The 21,801-nt window shown below is 41.2% G+C and overlaps 1 protein-coding gene across 2 annotated transcripts in view; it reads right to left on the reverse strand.

Annotated features, from left to right (window-relative positions):
- Positions 1-118: 118 nt before the first annotated feature.
- LOC104920741 (AT-rich interactive domain-containing protein 3B) overlaps positions 119-21,801 on the reverse strand; it is a 46,862-nt gene continuing 25,179 nt past the window's right edge. For both annotated transcript variants that reach the window (XM_019271506.2, XM_019271507.2), the window contains exons 5-9: positions 8,235-8,418; positions 6,806-7,065; positions 4,775-5,047; positions 4,538-4,630; positions 119-4,399 (exon numbers count right to left, since the gene is read on the reverse strand). In XM_019271506.2, the coding sequence (XP_019127051.2) occupies positions 4,206-4,399; positions 4,538-4,630; positions 4,775-5,047; positions 6,806-7,065; positions 8,235-8,418 (1,004 nt within the window). In that variant the 3' untranslated portion in view covers positions 119-4,205. The remainder of the gene's footprint in view (positions 4,400-4,537; positions 4,631-4,774; positions 5,048-6,805; positions 7,066-8,234; positions 8,419-21,801) is intronic.

Genomic DNA, 21,801 nt, shown 5'->3' on the forward strand with positions numbered 1-21,801 from the left:
ATAATGTTGCAGCAAAGCAGAAACATGAGGTGAGCAATAAGTGTGAATCCACATTGGCATGCAACATATATCACAGAACCCATGACATTTAAAAAACAAAACAAAACACACATGGAAATAAGATATAAAGTAAAACTTTATCATGACATACAAGTTTAAAGCCCTGAGAACCATATCTTTATATTACTAATATGAACAAAACTGAATGTGTGAAAACCACTTTGGAAAAGTGCTCCTCTTAAATACAATCAGCACAAACCAGTTTTTACAAGCATTCGTGTGTTTTGTCCTATTTTTGTTTTAATCAAAGAGAAAACTATAATATCAGTAATATCATTATTATCATGTCCATAATAATAATAACAGTACAAAAATATGCACAAACCCCACAGTTGAATTAATATACGGAGCATTGTACAAGCCAAAAACAACATAAAATTGATAAATGAGGTATTCGATAACCACTTGCATATGCGCCTGTTTTTACACAGATCAGGTTAATTTTTTTTTAAAAACAATTTAAAACTGAATTAACTCCAAAATCATCTGAGAGACAAAAGGTTCTACAGACTTCCAACTTCACAGCTTCCTGAGTGACGAGACCTTGCCTGCAGTTACTGACGACAAAAATACAAAAATGCAACACCAAAATCACGTTAGCATTCAGCGAAGTGACCACAGCTTCTGTCAGTACTCGTCCCCCAATGCAGCTTCAACATCAAATGCAACAGTGACTGCAGCCCACTGCCCTGAGGTATTGTGGTATGACGAGGTAGGGGCGGTCTCTAAAAGACACACACACACACACACACACACACACACGCACACACGCACACACACACACACACACACACACACACACACACACACACACACACCAAGACAGGTAGCATGAGCCTGGAGGTTAATGAGGTGATAGGGTTGCCGGTTTGATGCCTAGAGATCAGAGAGGAGAAGTGAATGACCAACCCTCAACACTTTCCACTCCCCAAACAACAAAGTGTCCTTCAACAGCAGAATACAACTATGGGTGTATTAGGCAGTTCCCAGGGAACAAAATGGGAGGTTGATGCTGGAGAAAAGTAAATGTCATTAAAATTCATATGTGAGGTAGTGCATCCTTATGATTAAAAGATGTGGCGCCACCTGCTGTATCCTTGATTGTATTACAGGTGTATGTAGGTGTACATGGTGCACCACATGCTTTATATGCTGAACCTGCTTGTGCACACACACACACATACACACACACATTTACACACAAACATACAAAGGCAGTGAAACTACACTATTAAACAGTCATTGCTTAGACTAAGCAGATGAAACAGAAAGCTCGGACAACAAGAAATTGGTTTTAGTAACACAGCCTAAGTGATTAAGCATAACGGTTACTAAAAACAAGGTCCAACAGGGTGAAAGAAAAACAAAAAAACAACACAAATAAATAGCAACACTCAGTTGTTAACGCAACAGCATGAATGACAACTGGTGTCTAACGTCTGACTGAATTGCTCACCAAAATAAAAAAAGTGATTACTCTCCAAAGGATTAAGCTTGAAGATAAAGACATTTTCCCAGCCAGCTGCGTAGTGAAACCTGCACTGGCTGGATCTCACCAGCAACTACTTTAAGGCAGCATCTACAGTCCTCACCTTTAGAAAATACAGTTATGTGTCATTCAGGGTTCTGAAGGGTACACCAAAAGGGCTTCAAGCACTGTCCTCAAAGCCCTAAAAGCCTCAACCATGATCTACACTGCAAAACGTCTGCAAAACCTGACACGTAATGGCTAAAATACAGTCTAATAAAAGCAACAAGGCTGCCCACCTTAGATCACACTGGGCTTAAAGAGGTTTCTAAACAGATAAAATGCCTCACATTCAACACAGAAAAAGCTGGAAATTTCATTTTCATCCTTTGCAGTATTTCAAAATACTAAAAATTTATTTTAAAGGGGGAAAAAAATACTTTATATTAAGGAGGGGGCAGATTTAGAGGGTCTGCGTCCAAACTGGGTGTTAACAATCAGCCCCAAGAGCCCGTAAGTGTAAAAGATTAAATTAGGGAGGCAGCTCAGGAAACCTGCAGTATCTGAGCTACTGTTCTGGACAACGAGACTTAAATATCTGCTAACAATTTGTACATGGCATGTAAATCAGATTAAAATTTTAATTGTAACTTCAATAATCAAGTCATGCCGTAAAATATCAAACAAGGGAATTCACCTCACCCAAAGATATTTTTTTACTTGCTTTAAGAAAAAAAATTAAATGAGCCAATGAGATTAGATGCAACATTTTTCTTTTTTTTGCAATCCAGAAGAGACCTTGAACTGCCTTGCTGTGCAACATGGCAGGATTGTACGAGAGATTCATCAAGAGAAGCGACCTGGCTTGTCTTTGGTATCTAGCTGTGCAATAACCAGAGGTTGATGTGACCCAGAAGATTAGGGTGTTAAAAGACAGGTCACGTGATTGTACACATGCATATCATCTTGCCGCTGTCGTAGAGAAGACATGTTAACTGCGATTTTAAGTCTTCGCAGTCGATTTAAGGTTAACATGGTCATTTGTTTTGAAATATTTTGACCCCTTTGACCTTGAAACCAGTTGACAATCCTACTAATCCACACGTGTCAGTGAGGAACTAATTATTGTTTTCCTCTGCCCTGAAAGAAATGCAGATATATCACTCTTCTCAGACAACAACTTGAAAAGAAAGAAAAACAAAAACGTAAGCAAGCATAAAACAAGTTCTACACGTAAATACAGGAGGAGAGAAATAGCAAGCCCATCCCAGTTTTGTTTGTCCCCAAAAATCACCAGCGGTATGTCGGTATGTCATTTTCAGTTCAGGTAGGATTTCCAGTCTTAATGGCTTCTCAGCCGTATGAGGTATGTTGTGTAGCTCTCCTTTTGAGAGAGTCTGATGAGGTATTCTTGAACAGCCATGTAGACTTGTGCATTCTTCAGGTATGAATCTTTTTTTCCCTCCTCCTTTAAGTTAACAGTGATTCCTTGAAGTTGTCAAGTTTCCTGAGAGAGACCCCCTCCAGAGGCCAGCATGAGGTCTGTCAACTATGCGTTGACAGTGTCAGATAAACTTTCAGCTTTGAGGTTGCAGCTGGAGGAAGGATGCACAAACAAAACGGGGGACAACAAACTCAAATCTGATTCTGTACAACCTCTCTGTAACATAGACAGGAGCTGGGGTGGAGAAATGAGCTCAGGGTCTGCTCAGTCTACTGTAGGTGGATTTGAGTTGCTGTTCTCCCCCAACTTTGCATGCTACGTCTTTAAAGACAGCTTGTGCGGATCTGCAGTAAGTTGAATTCTAGGTGGGCGTAAAAATCCTGCGCATTACTGAGAGTTTACAGTTTGGTGAAATCAGGTCCATATCTGGGAGGTTTGTGTACATCATTCACCTTCCAATCGTATGGGCTTGTTGTGTAATTAAGCATTTAATGTGCTGATCTACAGCATCTGATCATTCACCAGTTTGAGTTCAGCAAAACTCTACAGCGTGTTAAAGAAACCTGAGAGGCCTGGGTTGGAGGCCTGTCACTGAGGTGGGTGCTGCTGTACATGAGGTTCCACTGGTGAGTTACCCGACATCCCCTGATTGCAACTAGGTCTAAAAGAATACAAAAATAAAGTTGATTCAGGTTAAATATACTACAGCTCCTGAGGTAAAGACACCACTGCAGGTTACTTGATTTGAGGTATGTAAAAAGAGAAAAAATAAAAATAAAATCATTCTAAAACACAAAATCAAAAAGACAACAAAATGGCAACAAACAAACAAAATGTTCTAAGATAAAACTTTTCAAGTTCAGTTGTGACTACACCTGTCAGTGGGTTTTGGCTGAACTGATTGTGTTTAGCATGTACAATAGGATTAACAAGTGTATGAGTGTTTAGATTGTGTGTCTGTATGTATAATTGTGTGTGTTTGTAGTGTAGTGTGTGTATGTGTTAGTTTGTATGTTGAATACAATGCATAGCTGTGCGTTTGGGCACGTGTTGTCATATAATATTCTTGGGCTCTGTGTTCATGATTGGACAGCCAAGAGGTTGACAGGGTTGATGAGGTATTTGTTGTGCAACAGTTTGTAATTCTTATCGGTTTCTCATTGTACTGTAAATTCTTGCTGGGCCTCCCGGTGGAAGAGAGGCCTGTGGAACAGGTACAAAGGGCTGCCTGAGTTAGGGTGACCCGTTAGGGGTCGGCTCAGCCGAGCCGGGACCCTTGGAGGAGGAGGAGGACGTGGGGCTGAGGGTCCGAGCCAGGGGTGCAGAGAAGCCAAAGCTAGTGCTGGTTCCAGCAGGAGAGGCTGAAGCAGCAGCAGCCGACACAGCAGGCCCTGGGGCCCCGCCAGACTTCTGGGCAAACAAGGTTCCTGTGTAAAAAAACAAAACAAAACATCTTTATCACTACAAAGGGTAAACTTTTAATTTTTTAGGGGCTGAAAATGACACAGAGAAACAGAAATCACTGGAGGATTCGGGTAATAGATGAACACCTCCTGCATACAAACCTGAGTAGATTGTGCCATTGACCTCCACTGAGACGGTGATGCTCGCATTTCCATTGGTTGAGATGCTAAGAGACATGTCCTGCTGCTTCTCATCTGAAGAAACAGAAATGCCAATGCATTGAGGCTTCTGTGGTGCAGTCATGTGACATTTGCTCCCTACGAAACATTTATATTTGCTTAAACAGAACATTTTTGAAGTCACTGTCAATATTTGAGCTCAAACTTATCAGCACTGACCTCTGGTGGTGACGGTGGGGGCTCCCAGACGCAGGTTCATGGGCATTTGGGAGGCCATGGCCAGCAGGTTATGTTGGAAAGCTTGCTGCATCAGACGCTGCTGCTCTTCAGCCAGGCGAGCCATCTTCCTCTCTGGTCCCTCTCCTCCGCTGGTCTCCAACTTTTCTCTCAGCTGTTCCAGTGTGGCAGCTCTTGCCAAACCTGCAACCTGCTGCTGACCCAGGGCCAGTGCCATGGAGGGTCTCGCCGCCATGATGGAGGATGTCAGGTCATCTGGAAGAGAGAGAAATGGAGGACTCCAACTAAAATTCATGTGTTCAAGTGTAATAAAATGGATGGTAAATGACTCAAAGCTTCATCATGACCTTATACATTTACTTTTTAAAACTAAATAAGTGACTGGTAAGTAAAATTCATACTAGAGAGACCATTTAAGAACTGCTGATTTAAATGAAAACAAAACAGATCAGGTTATTGGCATGCAAAGCTGTTACACATCAATAGCGACTGGGCCAGTTAAATCACATGCTGTCCTACGTTTAGACATTTAGCAGACGATTTAGCAGACGCTTTATCCAAGGCGACTTGCAGAGAAGGGAATAATCAAGGTATAGTGCGATAAGAAAGCAACAAAAAGTGCTATGACAATTCTTAGAGGGGTAGCTTTCTCATGTCCAGTCGTAGGTAGTGCTAGGACAGAAGGTACTCTCTAAAGAGCTGGGTCTTCAGGAGTTTTTTATTTTTATTTTTTTTAAAAAAGGTAGAAGTTTCACTGTGCAGGCTGGGAGGAGTCTGTCAGGAGTACATTACAGCAGTCTCGTCTTGAGATGACCACAGCATGTGTCAGGAGTTGAGTGGTGTGTTGCGTTATATACTTAGTTAGTTAGTTACATATCCACATAAAGTGAGTGAGAGGTAAAATACAGTCCATTGCACAAGTCACACGATGGATACTGTCAGTCCACAGCAGAGTCACATTCCAGCCAAGTCAAAGTGACATCAGATAAGACATCAGGGTAATGACAGTTATCAACAGGATCCTACTGATGTGGTCTGGAGGCTTCAAAGTTCATAAAATGTCCCCCCAGCGTGGGAACCATGTTATTAATCAGTAGTAAAGGTGAGGGCTCTCAGCAGCCTAAGGCAAAATTGGTTCACACATGACTCTTAAACATCTGGATGGACTATGCACACATGAAAGCATGCGCACACACTCACACATATAACACGAAGAATGCACACACACACTGACGGCAGGATACAGGGTAGAGTAAAAACATGACTTGTACACAAATAATAGCAAAAGTCACTAACATTCCTGGATGATACACATTTGATGAGGGGCAGATCCTCTAATGAAAACAATTCTATTCTACTAATTATTTGATATAAAATCATTCATGGATATATTATAATCAATATTATACTTAAAAAAAACCCTCCTTAAACAATAAAATTAGAACTTAGTATGTTTATTGATTGCAAAAAGTAGATGTAGTTTTTCTGAATTGCAACAGGGGGCAGTGTTCCCTTATAAATACTACCACAAGCTTCAGCTAATCCATAACTTGACCACTCCAGTTCAACCAGAATAAAGAGGCTACATTCTCTTAAGTGAACATTTAACCAATTTAATTTAACCATCAAGCCAGAGTAAGATTTCTCAACATATATGTGTGTATGTGTGAGTGTGAGAGTGTGTGTGTGTGTGTGTGTGTGTGTGCGCCCTTCTTCACTCTTCATAGTTACACACATTTCTACTATCTTCTGAGAGCTGTGGTGTTTACTTGCAGGCAGGCTTATTTTAGAAGGTAAACCCCACGTGCATGTAAACTTATTTTTATCTCATAAATAGAAATGTGAGAAACATAAACTCCACCAAAAAAAATACTCTTTATGCTGCTATGAAGTTTTGTGATTATTTTCAGAAAATATCTTATACTAAGTAAGAATATAAGAATACTGCCTCTCCAGTTTCATGAGTCATACATTTTTTGCACATAAAGGAAGATGTCTCATTTTGGTTCCTACCTTTCTTCAGAGAAGGTCCGGGTGAGACATGCAGACCATTGAGGGACCCTGAGGTCCCTGCCCCCAGAGCTGAAAGGTGCATCTTGGGAGGTGAGAGGATGTGGGGAGCTGTGCTGGGAGAAGGAGAGAAGCGGAAGAGGCTGCTGCTGTAGCTCGGACGACGACCCTCGCGTCGGTTACTGTCGATGGCAGCCTGGAGCTCACCGGGGGAGCTGAGGCCTTTCCTCTCGCACTCATAAGGGTACAGGTATTTCATGTACCTTAAGGGGAGAACACACATATGCATACATCGTATTAGCTTCAGCAATAATACTTAATCAGCTTAATCCACCTCTAATAACTGCGTTACCAAAAAACGTTACCACAACCAATAGTAGACACATTCTTTATTCAAGCAGAAGTACAGACACTCGTCTAACAAAAGACTAGAAGTTTAGTGTGTTAAAGCTGCTATAGTTTCTTTTAATATGGTATATAATATAGGTTATATCTCAGTCTGTTTGGATTAAATTTCAGATAGAAGAACAATATTGCTATGAAGAATGGTCTTTGATTTTATCCCCAGCACTGTCACAGTGATTCTGCCCCAGTCTGAAGTCCTTCATGCCCATTCACATAAAAAAAATCCAGTCTGACACCTGCTTACATTTATACAAATGGACAACATGAAGATTTTGCACAGGAGTATACTTGAATGACATCACAGGAGCTCTATCAGTATGCACAGTCACAGCTCTGGTATTGTTCCCATCCCATAAGAACATACAGTATTATGCAGGCTGAATGCATAATGGTGGAATAGAAGCACTGAAGATCAATAAGAAGCTAAGAGCTGCCTCCATTAGATAAAGCCAGCAGAGCAACGCTACATAACATTAAAAATACATAAAGGTTCATTAGGGCACCTTGCTAGTGGACAGGATAGAGAGGTGTTACACGTACTGAGGGATTTCCATCAAGAGAACGGGAGAGTTTTAGTCGAGACTCTGTTCAAGCTGTCAGTCAAACCCCACCTTAGTCATTATGAACTCTGACCCAGATCACGTCAATAAATCTATGGGAATCAATGGGCTATGTGTGATGTAATGGATGGAGGGATTGAATGTGAAGAGGGAAGGTGGTGCTAGTGGAGGAAACAAACTTGCATGTGTATAAACACACAGGCACGGGTTAATATTGACATCCGTACTCCATACACCACAACACACACACACACACACACACACACACACACACACACACACACACACCATAAGGAAGGTATTTGTTTCTAGCCGCAAAGTCACACACTTAAGATTCTTTGTTTAGTTCCAGTAAATTAAATCAGAGTTTACATAAATTAGACAGGGCGTAAATAGTCAATTTATAGCTACTACAGCCACTGAAATAACTTTGCTGGTTGTTTTGTGATGCAGATACAAACACTTACTGTGTGCGCAGAGTGAAAGCTGCACTGGTGATGGAGGTAGGCAGGTTGAGTCCCTTTGTGATTTCTCTCCAGATCTTCTTGTTGATAACCTCCACCAGGCCTCCCTTCTCTGTCACCAGCTTGTACAACATGTACAGGTCCAGGACCTGCTTGGCCATGATGGGGATACGATTGACTGGGGTTCCTATGGAGAAGTGGAAAAAACCATAAAATCATACATCTGAATCAAATTAGCTTAGTGACGCACGATGAGAGGTTTATGGTGGATGAATTTATTCCAAAGTGCTTTTGAGTATCACATGCATGCATTTTTAATGTGGACAATTCCAACAGGAATCCTGACGATCTCTCTCATGCGCATCCCTGCTGAGACACATTATCACCAAACACACAAAACACATTTATAGCAGCTACAGTGAAAATGTCCTAACAGGATGAATTCTGCATTATATGCAATATTTCATTCACCAATCAATGCTGAAACCCAGGATCATTTTGTGACCTCTAGTCACTGATCCAAGCACTGTCAGGATGCTAGTAAGACAAGTGTGGCAGGCCTGTTAAATTTGGCTTGAAAACATACAGTATTAGCCCAGTTAAGGCAATCTGGCTTGACCTGGAAAAGGGGATTCGCAAACAACACAAAGCAAAGCGGCTGTAGACTTTTGATACAGATGCATTAATCTTGTCAACAGCTTATCTGCAGTGAAGCTTGCAGGGAGCGCGTGGGGAGGAGGCGGGGAATGGACAACGAAGAGGGAGGAGGTGGCTCGCAGTATGGGACAGAATCAAAAAGTGCAATGTGCAACAGTGTGAGCATGGAGCAGGAGGAGGGGACTGGGGATTGTGACAACCTGTTAATCCATGGGCAGCAGTGGGTGGGGGGCTCCTGTATAGGCAGTATAATGAAGCTTATTTAGAGGATTGTACTAAGTAAATCCACACCCCTCTGCTATTAGTACTGCCGGGCCCAGCATAGGGGAGTCGTACAGATTTGCCCTCACAGCTAATGCGAGCCAATCCTTCAGCCCTTACACAGGCTGCTCTTAACCTGGAATCAGACTCATTAATGACTTTGTAAAATAGCAGTGTGATCAGGCCATGAAGATTAGCCCTGATTCATTTTCTTAATTTAGCAACATGTCTTAAAGCCATGTGCAAGGGGCCTAGTTGAACACATGGACCTACATAAGTGTGGAGATCAGGAAGGTGCGGCAGCACCATCAGGGTACTTTGCTTCTGACCTGTTAAGTGCACTACTTAATATTAGTTGTAATGGTGGTGGTGGTACTGTTCTGTTTTCTGAAAATCATACTTGTGTTTTGTCTAATGCACGTTGGAGTACAATATGTACAGTGTAACCAATTTATTACATACACCTCCGTGCAAAATATCTCACTTTTGTCAAGTTTATATAAGACTGAAAATAAATCTGATTGTTTTAGATTACATTAGATGCCCTTAATGAAGCAATACAAGTGGAAAACAGATGTCACATCTAAATAAATAAAGAAAAAGAAGCAAAAGCCACCCTCTACATAGACCGGTAAGCTCTGCTCTCACCCTATAAAATAACCACAGCCCCACAACAAACTGTATGTGGTTAATACTGTTAAAGCTGCTGAATGCTGTTCTGGGAAAACAGCCATCTTATCTCCAGAGCCAATTAACAATTAGAAAAACAAGAGAGCCGTTGGCAAGATGCCGGCTTCCTATCATTTAGATAAGCTGTGTACAGAGCGAGAGGAGAGAGACAATTTAGTTAGTATTTAATGTCTTTAAATGTTGGATCCGTTAAATGAGCCATAATCCTTCCAAAGGCACATTGAATTTTTTTTTTCTTTTATCAGTAGGTGGCAGTTATTTAATTTCAGACGTATTTTCAAAATTAGTGGCAATAAAGTTAACAACATATAGTATCTGTACAATACATCATTTTACATCAATCCTGTTCTCCTGTAGTTTGCAAATTTGTTTGTCACATTCTTGCCAGACTAAAAAGAAGGTAAACTTTATTCTGAGGTAAACTAAATGTAAATGGAAGACAAACATTTTCAGAACACGCAGTAGATAAAAGCACCAGGGACGCTCTGCTGCCAGTGCCTCGTCAGTTATTTAATGCAGCGTTGGACATCAATCCTGCATCAAACAATTAGTACAACTAGAGGGGTCAGAGATCAGCCCGGGGTTATTGATGTGTGAATTAAACTGCAGGTCAGCAGGAAGCCATGTTTTCATACTGGCCCGGACATGAACAATGAGAGCACAACAAATGAGACAACAGCTCTGGCCCCATAGTGACAGGCCAGCAGTTAGTTAGGCTTTAATTCAAGCTGATGCTTTTATTCACTCCTTTATCAGTATCTGCTGTCAAATCAGATTTAATGTATTTAAAAAGGAACTGTTTTCAGAGCACATAACCACATGAAGCCAACCAAGAAAAACAGACAGGAGAGCAGTGTGCTATTAACAAATAGCTATCTATATATCTTAACCAGAGGTGGTTTTGAAACCTAAAACAGCATTAATTAGTCAACACGACATCAGCCAGGTTTCACATTTCAACATGGGCCGACCCCATATGAAAGCCTCTGGAAAGCACCTTTCATAATACCGTAATTGACCAAAAAACACATTAGGAACACTCGGCCAGTTAGCCAGAGAGTTCCCTTAATTTAGGAGAATCAACGCGCCGCCTGCCTTTGGTGTCCAACATCTGCTCCACTTCCAACCCCGGAGACATTTAGCTCTAACAGGCTTAATTAAACCAGCCCTAAACTTGTCTTGATCACAGCAGCACAGCTCCTCTACCTCACAGTCCGCTTAATGTGCACTCTTGTTCTGCTGATATAACTTATTGCTATTCAGAGACATCATGATCAGCAATGACACCATGCACTTTATGGCATTAGGCCATGCAGGCCACAAGTAGGCAACCATTGGCTATTTCATCTTCTGTAAAGCCCTGATTTGTCCACTTGGCTGCTCTGAGCCAATCTGTAATTGGCTGCAGGCTTCACCTCCCATCATCCTTTGCCCCGGACTGATTTTCCCCCAGGGACAGAGCCATCAGGAGCCTAGTGATTAATGGCACCAGGGGTCAGAGGTTGCTCTGGTGGGAAGTGCTGTGGCTGAGGGCCCCTGAACCACTCCCTAAGTCCTTCCTCCAGCTTCCATAGTGAACACAAGAGCCACACGGTTAGTCTTCAAACAGCAAGACCTTAAGTGATAAAAGGACAGCGATAGCGAATCAGACAGAGGCGAAAAAAGGGTTTGACATGTACAGGCCATACAGGGTTAACACGTCTGGAGAGTAGTGATACAACAATATTTTGTGTAAATAATCTATAGCTTATTTGATAAATGTCAGCATGGTAGAAATCATTTACACTGGAGTAAAATAAATCTCTCCATTGACATACAACAGAATTATAATAAAACACGTTTGTGCAAACTATACAGTAAAATATGTAATCAAGTAAAAAGCCCTTTAGCTGTCATTTCAGAGGCTGGAGTCATTGATTCACAATTTGTAATAACTAATACTGACTCCACACATTGAGCAAAACTAAATGGACTGTGGCAGACAGACTGTCCATCTGAATCAAACATTAGTTTCCCACCTCATACTCGGCTTTCTATCTCAATGAGAGGACCAAAAAAAAAAAAAAAAAAGGACAAGGTCACTTTATCTGACCCCTGACCTATTTTTAGTAGGAAACAGCTGTTCACATTAAAGGGCATCTATAATAAATCAATTGGGTGCCCCTGACGCCAGTAGTGGTAAATTACATATCGCTGACTTCACATGATGAGCATTTTTTAAATAATTAAGTGATAGAGCGACAGCCTTCCAGCGGACAACACACAGGAAATGAATTTTTTACTGAATGAGCATTGGCTGGTGTGAGGTTTCACTACCATCTACAGTGAAAAAAGAGAAGGAAGAAGAGAGGGAGAAAAGGAAGCAGCACATCCTCACATTGTCTTTGGTTGCTTTAATTCTGTTAATCAGTTTACAGATTACCCTGATGGATTATTTTACTTCTTTGGTCTCATTTAAATGAATGCTGATTCAAAGAGAGCATGAAACAAAACAAAAAACAAAACAGAAAAATAGCAGGGTGGTAAAAAGAAGAGATAAATAAAAAGAGCAGAGATAAATAAAATCACAAGTGTGTGAGAAAGAGAAAAAAGAAGGCTTTTAGTGAAGGAGGGAAGGAAGAAAGGAAAGAAGGAAGGAAGGAAGGAAGGGAAGAAAGAAAGAAAAAAAAAGAAGGGGGAGGTGCAGGAGCCAGCCAGCTGGAGAAAGACTGGATTACTGTTGTAAGGAAGGTGTCAGCCAACACAAACAGCCCCTGGCCTCACGGCAGTGTCTGAGTCCTTTCAGAGCACCAACCCACACCTTCTAACCAACCACCATATCAACACACCAGATTAGACCTGACCAGGGCCACGGCTCACTCAGTTTTACAAATTAGCCACTCTCAACAAGGCATAAACTGCTGTGTAAAGTGCTGAAATGTGTGCTTTTCACCCACACTTCCAATTTACGAATTCCTACTCAACATGATCCGATGTTGGAGTTTATTATACTATATTATTTTACATTTATTGTCATAGTATTATCACATAACATTAGATTTGGTTTTTTTAGTGCAGCATGCATTTAGAGAAAGGGATTCTTATAGTAGGTACCATACCTAATCTAAATGTTTTTTTCATATCCAGCCTGAAGTGATTCATGTTTGCCACCTTGCATCCACAGTGTAAAAAATTCTAGTTTTAGATATTAAAGGGAGTATCAATACAGAACAGCCGAAACTCTTCATCAACACGGGACAGAGAGACACTGACAGGAGAGACATGTGTCTGGACTCCACATGCTGGGAGTTTACGTTATGTCGGGCAGCCCCTGACTGTTTAGTTTATATGTTCGTACATCGGGGCAGCATATTGTCAGGACCCTGCTGTATGCGGGGGCATGTTTGTTTTATTTTTAATGCATGGCCAGGGACATAAAAGGTAAAAAAGACTTGAGTGCATGGAATTTGCTATCTTTAGTCCAGGCAGAGCCACCACTCACACGACGGACCAATTCATATCAAGTGTTAAAGATATGTACCCTCCACATAAGGGAAGTTAAATGTAACGTTAGACTACAGATACATTGCTATTCTAAGCACGAAACTAATGCCACAGCTGGTAGAGACACAGAGAGAGAGATTAAAAGAGAGGAACGGTCATCTAATAAAGTCTATATTACAGTGTGTGGGGTCAATGTGCTATATAGCATTGTGCAAAAGTTCAATTAATGTGAACTGACAGAGTGAGGCAAGACAGGAAAGAAAAAGGAACACAAACAGAAAACTTTTCCTTGGCCACATATATCTATTTGCTGAGACATAAAGACAGTGTGCTACAACATTATCAAGTCACATGATGGAATAATGTGCCTACAGTGCAATAAAGGGATTAACAAATGTAAGGAAAACACAAAATACTGTGCAGTCCTTATTTGTGCACATAAGTAACAAGAGCAATGTGTCAGATAAGTCCAGAAATGACTAGTTGAGACAAATTTCATTATTCTAGGAAGATAAAATACCACCACTAGAACCTATTCTTTGTCTCTTCCTCATAGTTTCCTTCCGCCTCAGTAAAAAGGACAAATATTAAAAGGGGGGAAAAAGTAAACATCCAATGATGGATAAGTCACTTGAAGCTATATTTCCTCAGGAAACAGTGAGTGTAGCTTCTTAATAAGACTTATTACAGCGAGCAGGCAGACAATACATTAAAGGAGCTGTCTTCTGTTCACCGTCAACCCCGTCAGCCAGTGGTGTAAAACATCAGAAAACTGGCGAGGCTCCAAACAACGGCCAGAAGCTGTAAATCTCACTGGGTGCTATTCACACACTGGGGAGGCTGTCAGACTACAAATAATGGCACTATTAAAACTGAATTAGAAGATTAGAAGTTTGTCAAGTGGAACGTGGCAATAAATCTCTGCATTGATAAGTCTGATACAGTTCTATATGCCGTTTAAAGTCCTTCTAACTATTTCGTCCCAATGTAATCTTCCATAGTTAGACAAGTAAAGCATCTTTGAACTGAACATAAAGAATGAGAGCGAGAGAGAGCGAGAGCGAGCGCGAGAGAGCGAGAGAGAGAGAGAGAGAGAGAGAGAGAGAGAGAGAAACATGACTCCTTCTCCATGGGTCATGAAGATGGGTCACCTGGTGAAATAGAGGGGGAGGGGATTGAAAAGGTTGGATGGCGCGAAAAGTGAGATGGCCTCTCCAACTGTAACCCAAGTCTCCTCGATCCCCAGAGACCCAGCAGATCAACTGACTAGACCCCAATCAACACCGACTGATATGGAGCTGACAGAGTGATGGATAAATGGAGGGAAGGATGGTTGATGTCTCAAATGCAACATGGTTATTTGCTGGTCTTTCAGTTTCTGAGGGATCTCGGAGGACATCTGACATGTATACGCTACATAGGAAAAAATGTCCCTTTAAAAAGGAATACACTACCTTATATTTTACAAATAATCATTTGGATTTAATAAACACAGACGACATATTTAACCTACAAAATATTAATGAATATAAAAGTTATGGATAAGAAGAAGTAGTGAACAGACCGTTGATGGTTGAAGGAAATCTGATAGATAGCTACACATCTACCCCACACAAGTGAAATGTATTCCTCTCTACTCTGTTTGGTGATTGACAAAAAGGAAAAATTACTGTCTGTTACATGTATGTCTGTTTGTATCTATTGGGCCCTCTCCTCATCAAAGATGGTTACTCCATCCAGCAGCTGTATTTGTCACAACCACTCTTCTCCTCCAGTGAAGTGAGTAGGTGAGTAGGTGGCTGATACATTTGCAAGTACTAGCCAAAGGCCAGTGCTTTGAATGTGTGTTTGTGAAGCCAGCATTCTGCACACTTGATTAATGAGTCAAATAAACACATTTCTAATGCGTTGTATGGAGGAGTTGATTTGACGTGAGGAAAGGTTTTCTAATAACTTCATGTCTGGCTGTATGCCTCCACTCTACGCTACAGCAACCACTAAAACCTGTTGCATTGCTCATGCATGAGACATGCACTTAGTGTGTGACCAACATTTCTCCACCCTCATTTCATAATTCAGGTAAAGCTTGTTTTGTTTGCTTGTTTTGCTAGTGCTGTTACGGCATCCAAGTTTCTCTTTCTTTAAATTTGCTGAGTACACAAGAATCCGTTTCCTTTTTTTATTTTTTTCTACGCTTCCTGAATACAAACAGCTGTAAGGCAAATTGTGTTTAAAGTTAACAACATATGTGGAAATACTCACGTAAGTTTTCCACATGTTGTGCTATAGACAGAGATCACTCAGTTCTGCTATATGCATACTTCATTGCCTTACCACTTCTACTGATTTCAACTGACCTGTAAATTGTGCTTGGACTGAAAGCATACTTTATTAAATTTAATTTCTGAGCAAGCTTCAGATACAAGGGCAAAGAACAGATGACAACTAGAGGAGAGTTACAGCATGTTGTTATTGGAAAAGGAGGAGGAAAAAATCTTTGTTGACATATTCAGCGGTTACAAACACTGATGATGCAGGTCTGTATTGTGAGTTAAGAAAAGGTCAATAGAAGTTGTTTTCCATCTACAGGTTTAGCTACTTAGGAACAAGAATGAAAACCCTAAAGAGCCAGAACTGTCAAATTAATTTCAACATGTATTATTATTATTAACATTAGGTAACGCTACTAATGTCCGGCTGTTGTGTAACCATGCTTAAGAATGGCTACTTTTTGTTTAATATTAAACACTAAATATATTAAACCTGCAATAAGAAAACATGTTGTGACAGAGATGATCAGCTAATGTTTTAAAACTTAGTGAATGATCTGTGCTCTATATTTACATCTGACTAGAGAATCAAGTGAGGGAAAAGTAACCCAATAGTGTAGCCTTGTAAACAGCCATCTCTAGTCTTTGCAGAAATGTCAAGAATGTATATGTCACAGCAACAGGACAATGGTATGTTGTACACATAATAGAGGGAGGGGCTTTAGGCATCAACTGTAGATTCCTCTGATGAAGCTGCAGTGGTTAGGAGCTAAACGTTTCAACTCAAGTAGCTTGAATAAAAATAAATATGTAGCCCTTTTTACACAGAGATCCCACAACAGCGCTTTTTACACCACCTTTGTTTTTCTATACTAAACCAAACAACCCAGACATTGATTCGGCTATGTTGCTATCTCCGCTGCTGGACCAGAGGCAGAACAATACTTTCCCCATTTCATCTTTGTACTTTTTTTGAATGGCAAGGCGAAATAAAGGCGATGCTTTGAACAGGCTGTGTGAGAAGGGCCTGCGAGACAGACAGACAAGGGCAGGAGTAATATTTAGAACAAATGAAAAGAACAAATCATTTTTACCATTTATTGTAATTCATTGTCATTTTATCATTCATTGTAATTGTACAATATGTTTGTGTTGACTCGTCCTGTACACGTGACATCTATTGCATGTCTGTCTGTCCTGGGAGAGGGATCCCTGCTCTGTGGCTCTTCCTGAGGTTTCTTCCACCTTTTAAAAAAAAAAAGTTAAAAGGGTTTTTTTCCCCCCTCACGCGAACCAAGGGTCTAAGAACAGAGGGTGTCACTCCCTGTACAGATTGTAAAGCCCTCCGAGGCAAATGTACTTTGTGACTTTGGGCTATACAAATAAAATTTGTTTTGATTTGATTTGCGGCCAACAACACAGTGGAGCACTGCAGTGATGTCTTCACTGGCAGGTGCAATATTGAGGGTGTCCCTCTCCCTTCTAGCAAGCTTTATAACACAGCTAACTGCTTCAATCAATGGACACCCGGATTGATAGATAAAGTCATCAGCTGACGAGCCCCATTTGGAGCCCAGCACCATTGATCAATACGGGAGACATCAGTCGCTATAAGCCAGGAAAAGAGGGATATGTTGAATAATGCAAAGAGATTGAGAGGGGGTGCACTGAAATTTTAACTCCCATCAATGCTAATTACTTTTGGCTTTTGTAATCCATGACAGTGGGTTATAGCCATGTCATGTGGCTGATGCTCTTAATGCAGAGTGACTTAGAAATGAGGTCAACAGCAGAATGTGCTCTAAACCCTATGTTACAAACAATTCCCTGTATCAAAAATCCTTCTTAGTGAAAAACGAAGACCGCTTATTACCATATTTTAAACTCTAAAGAAGCTTTTAATTTTTTTTGAGGACGCCAAATTGCAAGACAGAATTAAACATTAGAGATAATGACATACTAATTACTGCAACATAAAAACTCTACTTTAATCCTATTTGCAGAAGATGAAAACTCATCTTTACATTAACTAAAAGGCCATGGACAAAGAGGCAATAACATCTGGCGACTGTGTTTCGTGTCCATTTCTACCCTCAAATCAAGCGTCTTGTTTTCCATTAGGCCCCTTTGCACTCAGATCTCTGTTACTGTGTGGCATATGCAACACTGCTGCAGAGCTGCACTGGAAGTGAGCTCAGGGCTATTGTACTGGTATAGGGCTCCTCTGGGGGCTGTAATGCATTTCATACCATCCATCACAGGGGTGTGGAGGCCAGGAAACACTACTTTAAGAGCACACACAGGACACAGATGGGGAAGCAAGGCACGCAGATATCCAGAGATAGCAGAAGTTTGGGAAATTTGTTGATCACAGGAGAGCTTCATGTGGGAGCAGCTTAAAGAAGCTCCCACAAAAGACTTATTGTAAAAATTGTAAAAGATATATTGTAAGTATAAAAAGATATTTTACATGAAAGGCGCCAGTGATTTTTTAGGAAGACTAAATTAGAAGTAAAAAGGTGATAATAAATAATGTGTCTTTTCTTGATTTAATAATATGTTCAGCCTTGGCTTAACTCCTTAAGACCAAAATAATGAATAAATGTATAAATCTGTGTCTCTACACCATTAACCTATCAAGACTTTTATGCAGGAATATTTTCTTTTCTTTTTTTTTGTTGTTAAATTAGGCTCATTCGTTTTTTACGTTCTGCCTTTATCACAAAGATGTCTATTTGGTGGAAAGAATGCTGGCTGCTCCAGTTTTAGGCATATTTCACGTTTTTATGTGCAATACCCTCTTCATAAAAAAAAATATAGTAGTATTTGATAGTTCCACTTGTTTTTCAGGATATTTGCCAATGTATTCCACTGGAGTCAAAACAAGATGCATGAGCAAATTGAACAGCCAGTGTTATTTTTACCCTGACCGATGACCTCGGCGAGAAGCATGAATCTGCTTGAGGCCTACGCTCGTCATCTTCCCTGCTCATTTACTTATGAGCTTGGTGATTAAGAATCTCCCAGCTCTGCAGCTTAGAGACTCAAATCCCTCTACAGTATGGTCGTAATTAAAGATGGACAGCATGGTGGCAATCCAGGGCTGTTCAACAGTCTGGCTAAATGACAGAGGAAATAACAGGGAGACCGCGCAGACTGGGGGTTGGGATGAAGAGACATGGAGAGGAAGAGACACAAAGAGTAGTCTGGGTTGGTAAGAACCAAACAAAAACAAGAAATAAAAGTTGAAAAGGTTTTAAACAAACATCTCCTAGAACACAACCACACACATGAAACACCGAAGATGTGCTCATTCAACCAAAGGCTGGGCTATAATTTGCCAGCACTGGGTGGAGTTTACCAAAAGCAAAGATAATCTCAGTCCTGAAATATATCAACACGGTAACCACAAAATGTTTGATCACAAATGCAGAAGACGATGTGTCCAATATGAACAGTTTCGTCTCTTCTTTTGGAGTCTGTCTTGGGATAATGATTAGAAAGCAGTGGTTGAAATCTGTCTATCATTTGGGTCCCCACCCTTTCCCGAGAGTAGGGGCCCTCTGCTGCCATTTCTGGTTTTTTAGTACGTTAGCCTCATTATCATTAAGTCTGGCTGGTGAGCTTGGTCAGCTCCAGCCCACTGACAAACTGCTTTCAAAGGGACATGAAAGAGCATGGCCTTGTTTCCACACAAGATGACCGATACCTCCCTTAACCTCCCCTCTGTCACCCTGGCACCCTGTCTCCTACTGTGGTTTCCATGTCTGCCCTCTTCATCCTTCATTCCCTTTTTTTTCTCCCTTTTCACACATACAGACACACGGCGGTCACTCCCTTGTCTTCTGTCCGTCAGCGTTGCCCTATCAAAAAGGTTGGCCCCCACTTATTTGAAGATCATTAATCATCCTGTGTAGGACAGGAGGCCCCTTAATCCAGCCCCTCCTCCCCCCGGCCTCACCAAGCAGACCACAGCACTGCCCTCCGCCCCTATCCCCCATGGTGTTATCAAGTTTCAGTGGTTGTAACTGTAGCACAATAAACAGAGGGGGAAGGAGAATGGGGTGGGGGCATGGCGTCAGAAAGAAAGAAAGACAAGAGGGGCAAAATGTAATTTCCTAACTAAATTTTATTGCTATCTTCTGTGTTAAACATGCTTTTTGGGTCTCGAAAACTGCAGCCATCTGGAGAATTGCATCTTTCCTCTGTCAGAGTACAGAAAATAGTTAAAATACGGATACTGTTGAATTGCAGATGAAATATATTACAATATTATTAAACCCTTTTATCGAAATAGCAGTTTAAAAAGGTCAGCCTCAAATGAAAATCATTTAATCCGCATTCCAACACTATCTAAAACGGACAAATGTGCTCACAATACCCAGTGTTTTGTTGTTAAACCAACCAGGTGCTGCCACTTTCCAGAAGTTGTGGGGTGTTAACTGAAGGAAAATGAGGCCATATCAAAGAGCCAGAGAATGTTCCTATTGTAGTGTGGTGTTTGTACAGAGGGCCCGCCTGTTACGAGGGCCAGTGTGAGGCTGACCGGGGGAGTAATATAATGCATACATGGATCCCCCAGAGCCCATTCATGGTGTAATTGGTGTGGACAGAGCTCTTGGTCTCAGGGTTACAGTTAGGGAACTTCCTCTAATGTCCTGCTGGGAGGTCACTCTTCCCACACCAGAAATACTGCGAAGAATATCCAGTTTAACATGGACATAAAAGTCTTGTTTTTACTCCAGATACATGAGCTATTTTAATTAATTTTTGATGCAAATCATGTTTTTTTTAATATAAGTGCTTTCCTCTTTATCTTGCCAGCAGTTAATTAAAAATGGTAGTTTTTCTTATTTCAGTGAAGGAAAAATTATTTTAAAAAGACAAATATGACACTAAATTATTGACATTCTGCTACATAAACCCTGAACCAGTGGCCACAGCAAAGTTTTACAGGAACAGAGCAGAGCCACTGGCAGTAAGCTCAACTGTGGAGCCGCAGCTAATTGAGACATCTTCGTTATTATCATGTCCTCTTCCTCTAAATTTATACATCTTTCTTCAGCCCCATCAAGCTACTTAATGACAAAGACAAGTCCGGCTTACCACTTTATTACTATTAACAGGCCTAAATCAACTACGTGGGGATTTTCCCCTAAAATAACTCTCAAGCAGTGATAGCACACCATGTGGTCCTGCTTAAGCTGAATCTACACTTCCCATAAGGAGTGTCACACTGGGACGGATCTAGTCTTTGCTGAGCGCGACGTGTGGGGTTTTCTGGCTGGAGCAGAAGCAGCTAAAACACTTGTCTTTACCCCCCGGCACCCCCTCCCTTTTCGACTGGTGATTTCACTGAACAGGAGCCTCTCTTTCTCTGGCTCTGTCCATCACAGCCTGCGGCCATTAATCATCTCAAGTGGACAGCGCTGACAGGCAGTTGGCTGCATCACTCTTTTATTTTCTTCCTCCTTTTTTTTTTCCTCTCTTCCCTTTATCGAGCACCCGTAGCTCCTGCAGCCTCACTTACTGCTCACCCCCACCGTCGATTACCTCTTCACAACCCCAGATCCTGCCCCCAGACCCCCACCCCAAATGAGAAAGTGGCCGGGTGTCAAGCAAAAACAAACATTCAACCATCTGCTTAATCGAAACCTTTGAGGTGGTTAATGGCGTCGAGCCAGCGTCAAAGCATTTCTCTGTGTTCCCAGTGGGAGTGAAACAGCAAAACCTGTAATGGATACGATGAACAGTGATGTCTGCGTCACTCATGAAGGCTAATAATGTTCACCCAAACTATTCCAACATGAGAAGCCCCAGGAGCATTTACATAAGAGTTACATGTTTGGCAATCAGCTGATGTTTACATCTGCAGTGAATGACGAGAGGTTCTCCAGCAGAACAAAGTCGGGGTAAAATTACAAGCAACAAACAGAATGGAGGACGATGGTGAAAGCAAAAAAGGGATGGATGTTGGAGAGGTCAGCAAAGAAATAAAAGCCAACAAAGTAAAAGTACAGAGGGGTTTGTATGTGTGTCTTCTGCAATTTCTGTGATGTAGAGCCTATCAATGGGCCCCTTTAAGCACATACAGGATTTAGGACAGCTGCTAAAATTCCACACACACACAGACACACACAGACACACACAGACACACACAGACACACACACACACACACAGACACACACACACACACACAGACACACAC

This window comes from Larimichthys crocea, chromosome VIII (genome assembly GCF_000972845.2).
Source record: "Larimichthys crocea isolate SSNF chromosome VIII, L_crocea_2.0, whole genome shotgun sequence".
Classification (NCBI taxonomy): domain Eukaryota; kingdom Metazoa; phylum Chordata; class Actinopteri; family Sciaenidae; genus Larimichthys; species Larimichthys crocea.